The sequence below is a fragment of the Salmo salar genome, chromosome 26 (genome assembly GCF_965601325.2).
Source record: "Salmo salar chromosome 26, fSalSal1, whole genome shotgun sequence".
NCBI lineage: Eukaryota > Metazoa > Chordata > Actinopteri > Salmoniformes > Salmonidae > Salmo > Salmo salar.
The window spans coordinates 53,062,501-53,075,000 of record NC_138316.1 but is presented as its reverse complement, the minus strand read 5'-3'; the positions used below and the strand labels follow the sequence as shown (position 1 = coordinate 53,075,000).

Here is a 12,500-nt window from a genome sequence, read left to right as displayed (position 1 = left end):
GTGTCTCTGTGTGTGTGTGTCTGTGTCTCTGTGTGTGTGTGTCTGTGTCTCTGTGTGTGTGTCTCTGTGTGTGTGTGTCTCTGTGTGTGTGTGTCTCTGTGTGTGTGTGTCTCTGTGTGTCTGTGTCTCTGTGTGTCTGTGTCTCTGTGTGTCTGTGTCTCTGTGTGTGTCTGTGTGTCTGTGTCTCTCTGTGTGTGTGTGTATCTCTGTGTGTATCTCTGTGTGTGTGTGTGTATCTCTGTGTGTATCTCTGTGTGTGTGTGTATCTCTGTGTGTGTGCATGCGCAGCAAAACCGTGTGAATTGTCACATTATTTACCCAGTTGATCTCATCAGCTAATCGTCATGGTAGGATGACCTGCAGGCCGTACACCAGCATGTTGTCATGGTAGGATGACCTGCAGGCCGTACACCAGCATGTTGTCATGGTAGGATGACCTGCAGGCCGTACACCAGCATGTTGTCATGGTAGGATGACCTGCAGGCCGTACACCAGCATGTTGTCATGGTAGGTAGGTGACCTGCAGGCCGTACACCAGCATGTTGTCATGGTAGGGTGACCTGCAGGCCGTACACCAGCATGTTGTCATGGTAGGGTGACCTGCAGGCCGTACACCAGCATGTTGTCATGGTAGGATGACCTGCAGGCCGTACACCAGCATGTTGTCATGGTAGGATGACCTGCAGGCCGTACACCAGCATGTTGTCATGGTAGGATGACCTGCAGGCCGTACACCAGCATGTTGTCATGGTAGGATGACCTGCAGGCCGTACACCAGCATGTTGTCATGGTAGGATGACCTGCAGGCCGTACACCAGCATGTTGTCATGGTAGGGTGACCTGCAGGCCGTACACCAGCATGTTGTCATGGTAGGTAGGGTGACCTGCAGGCCCGTACACCAGCATGTTGTCATGGTAGGTAGGGTGACCTGCAGGCCGTACACCAGCATGTTGTCATGGTAGGTAGGATGACCTGCAGGCCGTACACCAGCATGTTGTCATGGTAGGTAGGATGACCTGCAGGCCGTACACCAGCATGTTGTCATGGTAGGTAGGATGACCTGCAGGCCGTACACCAGCATGTTGTCATGGTAGGTAGGATGACCTGCAGGCCGTACACCAGCATGTTGTCATGGTAGGTAGGATGACCTGCAGGCCGTACACCAGCATGTTGTCATGGTAGGTAGGATGACCTGCAGGCCGTACACCAGCATGTTGTCATGGTAGGTAGGATGACCTGCAGGCCGTACACCAGCATGTTGTCATGGTTTCTCTAGGACTTTATGTATGCCTGTTTTGTTGCTGTAGAGGGCTGATTGGGTGAATGTGCTTCCATGCGCTCTTTGTGCAGATAAATGAACAGCTTTATTCAGCCGATGTTTGTTCTGCAAATTTAGAGAACGTGTCCGTACCTGAAGCAGCAGCCTGTTTGGAAGCAGCTAGTGAAGCAGCAGCCTGTTTGGAAGCAGCTAGTGAAGCAGCAGCCTGTTTGGAAGCAGCTAGTGAAGCAGCAGCCTGTTTGGAAGCAGCTAGTGAAGCAGCAGCCTGTTTGGAAGCAGCTAGTGAAGCAGCAGCCTGTTTGGAAGCAGCTAGTGAAGCAGCAGCCTGTTTGGAAGCAGCTAGTGAAGCAGCAGCCTGTTTGGAAGCAGCTAGTGAAGCAGCAGCCTGTTTGGAAGCAGCTAGTGAAGCAGCAGCCTGTTTGGAAGCAGCTAGTGAAGCAGCAGCCTGTTTGGAAGCAGCTAGTGAAGCAGCAGCCTGTTTCGAAGCAGCTAGTGAAGCAGCAGCCTGTTTAGAAGCAGCTAGTGAAGCAGCAGCCTGTTTGGAAGCAGCTAGTGAAGCAGCAGCCTGTTTGGAAGCAGCTAGTGAAGCAGCAGCCTGTTTAGAAGCAGCTAGTGAAGCAGCAGCCTGTTTGGAAGCAGCTAGTGAAGCAGCAGCCTGTTTGGAAGCAGCTAGTGAAGCAGCAGCCTGTTTGGAAGCAGCTAGTGAAGCAGCAGCCTGTTTGGAAGCAGCTAGTGAAGCAGCAGCCTGTTTGGAAGCAGCTAGTGAAGCAGCAGCCTGTTTGGAAGCAGCTAGTGAAGCAGCAGCCTGTTTGGAAGCAGCTAGTGAAGCAGCAGCCTGTTTGGAAGCAGCTAGTGAAGCAGCAGCCTGTTTGGAAGCAGCTAGTGAAGCAGCAGCGTAGTAAATCAACATGTTTCCTTTCTCCTAAATACTTGTCTCTTTTTTTTGCGTCTCCATTGTGCATCTACGTTCTGTTGCTGCTGTTCTCTGTCCTCTAGCCTGTCTGTCCTCTAGCCTGTCTGTCTGTCCGCCTGCCTGTCTGTCTGTCCGCCTGCCTGGGGTTGTGGGTCTGTCTGCCTCCTTGGTTTCTCATTTGGTGTTAACCGTTTTCTCGGTGTCTGAAATATATGGTACCCTATTCCCTATATAGTGGTACTACTATAGAACAGAGCCCTATTCCCTATATAGTGGTACTACTATAGACCAGAGCCCTATTCCCTATATAGTGGTACTACTATAGAACAGAGCCCTATTCCCTATATAGTGGTACTACTATAGACCAGAGCCCTATTCCCTATATAGTGGTACTACTATAGACCAGAGCCCTATTCCCTATATAGTGGTACTACTATAGACCAGAGCCCTATTCTCTATATAGTGGTACTACTATAGACCAGAGCCCTATTCCCTATATAGTGGTACTACTATAGACCAGAGCCCTATTCCCTATATAGTGGTACTACTATAGACCAGAGCCCTATTCTCTATATAGTGGTACTACTATAGACCAGAGCCCTATTCCCTATATAGTGGTACTACTATAGAACAGAGCCCTATTCCCTATATAGTGGTACTACTATAGACCAGAGCCCTATTCCCTATATAGTGGTACTACTATAGACCAGAGCCCTATTCCCTATATAGTGGTACTACTATAGACCAGAGCCCTATTCCCTATATAGTGGTACTACTATAGACCAGAGCCCTATTCCCTATATAGTTGTACTACTATAGACCAGAGCCCTATTCCCTATATAGTGGTACTACTATAGACCAGAGCCCTATTCCCTATATAGTGGCACTACTATAGACCAGAGCCCTATTCCCTAAATAGTGGTACTACTATAGACCAGGGCCCTATTCCCTATATAGTGCACTACTATAGACCAGAGCCCTATTCCCTATATAGTGCACTACTATAGACCAGAGCCCTATGGCACCCTGTTCCCTATATAGTGCCCCGATCAGAAGTAGTGCACTATATAGGTAATAGGGTACCATCTGATAAGCAGCCGTGATGAAACCATGGTTGTTACCCCTGTCCTCTCTCTCCCTGTCCTGTCCTGTCCTGGCTGTGCCACTAGGGGGCGATCATTCCTCAGTCACCACATGTCTGCCTTGGGAATCAGTAGGAGGTCACGGCTCTTTAACAAGGCTGGTTCCATCTCTGAGGAACCTGCTCCTTCTGCCTCTCCAGCAGCAAGCAGGTCTGACTACACCTCCATCACTCTCTCTCTCTCTGTCTCTCTCTCTCTCTCTCTCTCTCTCTCTCTGGATCTCTCTCTCTCTCTCTGGCTCTCTCTCTCTCTCTGGATCTCTCTCTCTCTCTCTCTCTGGATCTCTCTCTCTGGATCTCTCTCTCTGGATCTCTCTCTCTGGACTCTCTCTCTGGATCTCTCTCTCTGGATCTCTCTCTCTGGATCTCTCTCTCTGGATCTCTCTCTCTCTCTGGATCTCTCTCTCTGGATCTCTCTCTCTCTCTGGATCTCTCTCTCTGGATCTCTCTCTCTCTCTCTGGATCTCTCTCTCTGGATCTCTCTCATCTCTCTCTCTCTGGATCTCTCTCTCTGGATCTCTCTCTCTGGATCTCTCTCTCTGCTCTCTCTCTCTGGATCTCTCTCTGGATCTCTCTCTCTCTCTGGATCTCTCTCTCTCTCTCTCTCTGGATCTCTCTCTCTCTCTCTCTCTCTCTGGATCTCTCTCTCTCTCTCTCTCTCTGGATCTCTCTCTCTCGTAACTGGAAACACTATTGTGTGGAGAAGCCCAAAGTGTGTGTTGTGTACTGCTACTGCCTTGGCAACCCTTGCTCCTCAACTCTCTCCCCTCTGTGTGTGTGTGTATGTGTGTGTGTGTGTTTCCCCGTCGGTCCGTCCTCAGCTCGTCTCCTACTGACTTGGCTGGCCCTGAGAAGCAGCAGCAGCCCCAGACGGTCCCGGAGCAACGAGGGAACAAGACGGAGGGGAACACCTTCAGGTGAGTTCTGGTTACTGAACCTCCCAGAGACGGGGTTGTTTATCAGTGTCAGGGTGGGGGACGGGAGATTAAATACCTGCTGAGGGTCACTGTTATTATGGTGAAAAGCAGGGTGGTTGGGGGGGTGTATATACCTGCTGAGGGTCACTGTTATTATGGTGAAAGCAGGGTGGGGTGGGGGTTATATACCTGCTGAGGGTCACTGTTATTATGGTGAAAGCAGGGTGGGGGGGTTATATACCTGCTGAGGGTCACTGTTATTATGGTGAAAGCAGGGTGGGGGGGGGTTATATACCTGCTGAGGGTCACTGTTATTATGGTGAAAGCAGGGTGGGGGGGGGGGGGTTATATACCTGCTGAGGGTCACTGTTATTATGGTGAAAGCAGGGTGGGGGTTATATACCTGCTGAGGGTCACTGTTATTATGGTGAAAGCAGGGTGGGGGTTATATACCTGCTGAGGGTCACTGTTATTATGGTGAAAGCAGGGTGGGGGGGTTATATACCTGCTGAGGGTCACTGTTATTATGGTGAAAGCAGGGTGGGGGGGTTATATACCTGCTGAGGGTCACTGTTATTATGGTGAAAGCAGGGTGGGGGGGTTATATACCTGCTGAGGGTCACTGTTATTATGGTGAAAGCAGGGTGGGGGGGTTGGTTATATACCTGCTGAGGGTCACTGTTATTATGGTGAAAGCAGGGTGGGGGTTATATACCTGCTGAGGGTCACTGTTATTATGGTGAAAGCAGGGTGGGGGGTTATATACCTGCTGAGGGTCACTGTTATTATGGTGAAAGCAGGGTGGGGTTATATACCATTGTTATTGATAACTGTCACCGGTGTTTGGGAGTATATTATTATTATTATCCTCCGTTGCTCACTGACATGAAAACATTTTAAGAGACGTCATCATTTTGTCTGCTAGATAATATAAATAGTATGTCTGATGGTCGTTGTCTGTCCTGTAACATTGACTCTACGTCATCTTGTACTGAATTTACAAGTCTTAACTTTCCTCTCTATTCATGTCAGCTTTGTCTCTGATTCTCTCTCGCATTCTGTATGTTTTTCTCCCTCTTTCCTCTTCTGTCTCTCTGTCTCTCTTTCTCTCTCTCTCCTGTCCTCCTCCTTCCCTCCTTCCCTCTCTTCCTCCTTCCCCCTTCCCTCTCTCCTCTCCTTCCCTCTCTCCTCTCCTTCCCTCTCTCCTCTCCTTCCCTCTCTCCTCTCCTTCCCTCTCTCCTCTCCTTCCCTCCTTCTCTCTCTCCCCTCCTTCTCTCCTCTCCTTCCCTCTCTCCCTCTCCCTCCTTCCCTCTCTCCTCTCCTTCCCTCTCTCCCTCCTTCCCTCCTTCCCTCCTTCCCTCCTTCCCTCCTTCCCTCTCTCCCTCCCTCCCTCCCTCCCTCCCTCCCTCCCTCCCTCCCTCCCTCCCTCCCTCCCTCCCTCCCTCTCTCCCTCTTCCTCCTTCCCTCTCTCCTCTTCCTCCTTCCCTCTCTCCTCTCTTCCGCCTTCATAATGTCTGGCTGCAATCTCTTTCCTTGCTGCTGTGGTTGCCCAAAATTCCTCCCCTCCATCCCTCCCTCCACCCCTCCATCCCTCCCTCCCTCCCTCCGTCCATTCTTCCTCTCCTTGTGCAGCTCTGAGCAGGCCAGCCACAGTGCCGTTTGGTGAGTAGCCCTCTGCACGGCCAAAGAATGTGACTTTCTGTGAGGTGCCGTTCTGATTTTAAATCATTATGATAGTTAGTCATTTAAAGGAATGAGAGACGGAGAGAGAGAGAGAGCAGGAACGAGATGGAGGAAGAGAGGAGGGAAGGATGGAGGGAGGAAGAGGGGGAGGGAGGGATGAAGCATGGATGAGAAGGGAGGGAGGGAGGTGCCACGCTGTTCAGACTTCCTGACAACAACCAACAGATGGGCCCGTCAATTCAAATCCCCAATTAGAGACTTTTCTATTCAGGCCTTATGTAAGAGGGCTGTCACTGGTACGTTGGCTTTACAGCTAAAGAGGGTTTACCGTATTCTGGTACGTTAGCTTTATAGCTAAAGAGGGTTTACCATAGTCTGGTACGTTAGCTTTATAGCTAAAGAGGGTTTACCGTAGTCTGGTACGTTAGCTTTATAGCTAAAGAGGGTTTACATAGCTTTATAGCTAAAGAGGGTTTACCGTAGTCTGGTACGTTAGCTTTATAGCTAAAGAGGGTTTACCATAGTCTGGTACGTTAGCTTTATAGCTAAAGAGGGTTTACCGTAGTCTGGTACGTTAGCTTTATAGCTAAAGAGGGTTTACATAGCTTTATAGCTAAAGAGGGTTTACCGTAGTCTGGTACGTTAGCTTTATAGCTAAAGAGGGTTTACATAGCTTTATAGCTAAAGAGGGTTTACCGTAGTCTGGTACGTTAGCTTTATAGCTAAAGAGGGTTTACATAGCTTTATAGCTAAAGAGGGTTTACCGTAGTCTGGTACGTTAGCTTTATAGCTAAAGAGGGTTTACCGTAGTCTGGTACGTTAGCTTTATAGCTAAAGAGGGTTTACCGTATTCTGGTACGTTAGCTTTATAGCTAAAGAGGGTTTACCGTATTCTGTCACTGTGTACAGTATCTAGCATCACATTGAGGCTGAATTATGGTATAACATACAATATAAATGATTGTAACACCACATTCTGTTTGTAGAACCATATAGGGCAAAAGGTTTAATACACGGAGCAAGAGTGATTCTGGCAACGGGTGAAACAACATTGTAAAAATGCTTGCTACGCTGCTCCAATTTTCAGCTATTTTCTTTCCCTGTCCTTCCTCTGTCTCTGTTCAGTAGTTTAAACCCTCTCTTCTCTTTTAAAGCTGCACTATGTCACTTTCTGGCTTACATGACCAAATTCACATAGCAATACGAGTTATAGATCTGTCATTCTCATTGAAAGTCAAAGAAGCGGCAGATCTGTTCTATTCGCGCTATTTATTTTCTTCCCGTTTTTCCGTCTTTTTACTTTCGGTTTTATACACCAGCTTCAAATAGTTGAAAATACAATATTTTTGGTTATTGAAAATATATTTCACAGCTGTTTTAGATGGTACAATGATTCTCTACACTAGACTTGCAACATAAACTGAAGTTAGGGGAACAATTTGAATTTTTGCAACTAGGAAATGGAGGAGTGATGTCTGTACGTTGCACATTTTATGAATTGGTTTCAATCGCTGCATGGAATTGTTTCTGATGATGCGGTGGTTTGGAATGCAATGATGACACAATGGTATGACCATCACATTCTGTTCCGATGTTCTAATTACCATGGAGACCAGGGTTACCATGCTCATAGTCTCATCCATCAGCCAGCTCTCTGTCTGTATGAGGAGCTTGGAGACCAGGGTTACCATGCTCATAGTCTCATCCATCAGCCAGCTCTCTGTCTGTATGAGGAGCTTGGAGACCAGGGTTACCATGCTCATAGTCTCATCCATCAGCCAGCTCTCTGTCTGTATGAGGAGCTTGGAGACCAGGGTTACCATGCTCATAGTCTCATCCATCAGCCAGCTCTCTGTCTGTATGAGGAGCTTGGAGACCAGGGTTACCATGCTCATAGTCTCATCCATCAGCCAGCTCTCTGTCTGTATGAGGAGCTTGGAGACCAGGGTTACCATGCTCATAGTCTCATCCATCAGCCAGCTCTCTGTCTGTATGAGGAGCTTGGAGACCAGGGTTACCATGCTCATAGTCTCATCCATCAGCCAGCTCTCTGTCTGTATGAGGAGCTTGGAGACCAGGGTTACCATGCTCATAGTCTCATCCATCAGCCAGCTCTCTGTCTGTATGAGGAGCTTGGAGACCAGGGTTACCATGCTCATAGTCTCATCCATCAGCCAGCTCTCTGTCTGTATGAGGAGCTTGGAGACCAGGGTTACCATGCTCATAGTCTCATCCATCAGCCAGCTCTCTGTCTGTATGAGGAGCTTGGAGACCAGGGTTACCATGCTCATAGTCTCATCCATCAGCCAGCTCTCTGTCTGTATGAGGAGCTTGGAGACCAGGGTTACCATGCTCATAGTCTCATCCATCAGCCAGCACTCTGTCTGTATGAGGAGCTTGGAGACCAGGGTTACCATGCTCATAGTCTCATCCATCAGCCAGCTCTCTGTCTGTATGAGGAGCTTGGAGACCAGGGTTACCATGCTCATAATCTCATCCATCAGCCAGCTCTCTGTCTGTATGAGGAGCTTGGAGACCAGGGTTACCATGCTCATAGTCTCATCCATCAGCCAGCTCTCTGTCTGTATGAGGAGCTTGGAGACCAGGGTTACCATGCTCATAGTCTCATCCATCAGCCAGCTCTCTGTCTGTATGAGGAGCTTGGAGACCAGGGTTACCATGCTCATAGTCTCATCCATCAGCCAGCTCTCTGTCTGTATGAGGAGCTTGGAGACCAGGGTTACCATGCTCATAGTCTCATCCATCAGCCAGCTCTCTGTCTGTATGAGGAGCTTGGAGACCAGGGTTACCATGCTCATAGTCTCATCCATCAGCCAGCTCTCTGTCTGTATGAGGAGCTTGGAGACCAGGGTTACCATGCTCATAATCTCATCCATCAGCCAGCTCTCTGTCTGTATGAGGAGCTAGGAGACCAGGGTTACCATGCTCATAGTCTCATCCATCAGCCAGCTCTCTGTCTGTATGAGGAGCTTGGAGGCCAGGGTTACCATGCTCATAGTCTCATCCATCAGCCAGCTCTCTGTCTGTATGAGGAGCTTGGAGACCAGGGTTACCATGCTCATAGTCTCATCCATCAGCCAGCTCTCTGTCTGTATGAGGAGCTTGGAGACCAGGGTTACCATGCTCATAATCTCATCCATCAGCCAGCTCTCTGTCTGTATGAGGAGCTTGGAGACCAGGGTTACCATGCTCATAGTCTCATCCATCAGCCAGCTCTCTGTCTGTATGAGGAGCTTGGAGACCAGGGTTACCATGCTCATAGTCTCATCCATCAGCCAGCTCTCTGTCTGTATGAGGAGCTTGGAGACCAGCGTTACCATGCCCATCTATTTGGATGTTCAACCATTGTTTACCATATATTAAACATTACTAAGTGCTGGATTATACTCTAGTATGGACGGTCTAGAAATATGTCCTACTGAATAAGTATTGTCCTTAACTGCAGTATAGTGTTGTTACTGTTTATGTTATTATGGACATTGGTGTTGGCGTGACCTTTCCCCTCCTGTGGTGTCATCAGACCGAGTCGGAGTGATGTGACACTTCCTCGTGTTGAGTTGGTATCTCTCTCTCTCCTGTATCCTACCACTTCCTCGTGTTGAGTTGGTATCTCTCTCTCTCCTGTATCCTACCACTTCCTCGTGTTGAGTTGGTATCTCTCTCTCTCCTGTATCCTACCACTTCCTCGTGTTGAGTTGGTATCTCTCTCTCTCCTGTATCCTACCACGGCCTCGTGTTGTTGGTATCTCTCTCTCTCCTGTATCCTACCACGGCCTCGTGTTGTTGGTATCTCTCTCTCTCCTGTATCCTACCACGGCCTCGTGTTGTTGGTATCTCTCTCTCTCCTGTATCCTACCACGGCCTCGTGTTGTTGGTATCTCTCTCTCTCCTTATCCTACCACGGCCTCGTGTTGTTGGTATCTCTCTCTCTCCTTATCCTACCACGGCCTCGTGTTGTTGGTATCTCTCTCTCTCCTTATCCTACCACGGCCTCGTGTTGTTGGTATCTCTCTCTCCTGTATCCTACCACGGCCTCGTGTTGTTGGTATCTCTCTCTCTCCTTATCCTACCACGGCCTCGTGTTGTTGGTATCTCTCTCTCTCCTTATCCTACCACGGCCTCGTGTTGTTGGTATCTCTCTCTCTCCTTATCCTACCACGGCCTCGTGTTGTTGGTATCTCTCTCTCTCCTTATCCTACCACGGCCTCGTGTTGTTGGTATCTCTCTCTCTCCTGTATCCTACCACGGCCTCGTGTTGTTGGTATCTCTCTCTCCTGTATCCTACCACGGCCTCGTGTTGTTGGTATCTCTCTCTCTCCTTATCCTACCACGGCCTCGTGTTGTTGGTATCTCTCTCTCTCCTTATCCTACCACGGCCTCGTGTTGTTGGTATCTCTCTCTCTCCTGTATCCTACCACGGCCTCGTGTTGTTGGTATCTCTCTCTCTCCTTATCCTACCACGGCCTCGTGTTGTTGGTATCTCTCTCTCTCCTTATCCTACCACGGCCTCGTGTTGTTGGTATCTCTCTCTCTCCTTATCCTACCACGGCCTCGTGTTGTTGGTATCTCTCTCTCTCCTTATCCTACCACGGCCTCGTGTTGTTGGTATCTCTCTCTCTCCTGTATCCTACCACGGCCTCGTGTTGTTGGTATCTCTCTCTCTCCTTATCTACCACGGCCTCGTGTTGTTGGTATCTCTCTCTCTCCTTATCCTACCACGGCCTCGTGTTGTTGGTATCTCTCTCTCTCCTTATCCTACCACGGCCTCGTGTTGTTGGTATCTCTCTCTCCTCCTTATCCTACCACGGCCTCGTGTTGTTGGTATCTCTCTCTCTCCTGTATCCTACCACGGCCTCGTGTTGTTGGTATCTCTCTCTCTCCTTATCCTACCACGGCCTCGTGTTGTTGGTATCTCTCTCTCTCCTTATCCTACCACTTCCTCGTGTTGAGTTGGAATATATCTCTCTCCTACACTACAGTATGATTAATTAGCAGCCATTTTGTTAATGAAACGGTAGTGTGTTGGTTGATATGTACTGTAGAGGTATAAACTAATGTTTTCTCCCCAGCCCAGAGGACTGTAATGTTAATATGGACAAGCCCGTCCTCAGGAAGTTTCAGTAAGTACGGTTATGGAACGTTATGTTGCATGATGGGAGGTGGCCGACCTGCTTTGGAGCCTGCTGCTTTCTGGGAGCTGGGGGTCATGGCTGTGTCCCAAATGGTGCCCTATTCCCTATATAGTGGTACTACTATAGACCAGAGCCCTATTCCCTATATAGTGGTACTACTATAGACCAGAGCCCTATTCCCTATATAGTGGTACTACTATAGACCAGAGCCCTATTCCCTATATAGTGGTACTACTATAGACCAGAGCCCTATTCCCTATATAGTGGTACTACTATAGACCAGAGCCCTATTCCCTATATAGTGGTACTACTATAGACCAGAGCCCTATTCCCTATATAGTGGTACTACTATAGACCAGAGCCCTATTCCCTATATAGTGGTACTACTATAGACCAGAGCCCTATTCCCTATATGGTGGCACTACTATAGACCAGAGCCCTATTCCCTATATGGTGGCACTACTATAGACCAGAGCCCTATTCCCTATATAGTGGTACTACTATAGACCAGAGCCCTATTCCCTATATAGTGCACTACTTTAGACCAGCGCCAATAGGGTTCTAATGGTCAAAAGTAGTGGACTATGTATTGAATAGGGTGCCAATTGGGACGTAGCCTGGGTGTTATGGTGTGTTGGCGTCCATTTTGAAATGGTGTGTTGATATTAACGGTGTGGTCTGCGGTTTATGATTTAAAGTTGGGTTCAACCAATCAATTTAACAGGGTTTTATCATGACAGGTTCAACAGACAGATGGAGCAGAACTGAAGGTGTAAGATTCATCACATGACAACAGATTAAAGGGAAACGGCGGGTAGCCTAGTGGTTAGAGTGGAGGGGCGGCAGGTAGCCTAGTGGTTAGAGTGGAGGGGCGGCAGGGTAGCCTAGTGGTTAGAGTGGAGGGGCGGCAGGTAGCCTAGTGGTTAGAGTGGAGGGGTGGCGGGTAGCCTAGTGGTTAGAGTGGAGGGGTGGCGGGTAGCCTAGTGGTTAGAGTGGAGGGGCGGCGGGTAGCCTAGTGGTTAGAGTGGAGGGGCGGCGGGTAGCCTAGTGGTTAGAGTGGAGGGGCGGCAGGTAGCCTAGTGGTTAGGGTGGAGGGGCGGCGGGTAGCCTAGTGGTTAGAGTGGAGGGGCGGCGGGTAGCCTAGTGGTTAGGGTGGAGGGGCGGCGGGTAGCCTAGTGGTTGGAGTGGAGGGGCGGCGGGTAGCCTAGTGGTTGGAGTGGAGGGGCGGCGGGTAGCCTAGTGGTTGGAGTGGAGGGGCGGCGGGTAGCCAAGCGGTTAGAGTGGAGTGGAGGGGCGGCGGGGTAGCCTAGCGGTTAGAGTGGAGTGGAGGGGCGGCGGGGTAGCCTAGCGGTTAGAGTGGAGTGGAGGGGCGGCGAGGTAGCCTAGCGGGTGGAGTGGAGGGGCGGCGGGGTA

The 12,500-nt window shown here is 49.4% G+C and overlaps 1 protein-coding gene across 1 annotated transcript in view; it reads left to right on the top strand.

Moving 5' to 3' along the window:
• Positions 1 to 12,500, top strand: part of LOC106588129 (FH1/FH2 domain-containing protein 1-like) — a 55,566-nt gene that overhangs the window by 3,039 nt on the left and 40,027 nt on the right. Inside the window, exons 3-5 of the mRNA XM_082969910.1 lie at positions 4,156 to 4,251; positions 5,884 to 5,913; positions 11,025 to 11,075. Of these exons, the coding sequence (XP_082826036.1) occupies positions 4,156 to 4,251; positions 5,884 to 5,913; positions 11,025 to 11,075 (177 nt within the window). The remainder of the gene's footprint in view (positions 1 to 4,155; positions 4,252 to 5,883; positions 5,914 to 11,024; positions 11,076 to 12,500) is intronic.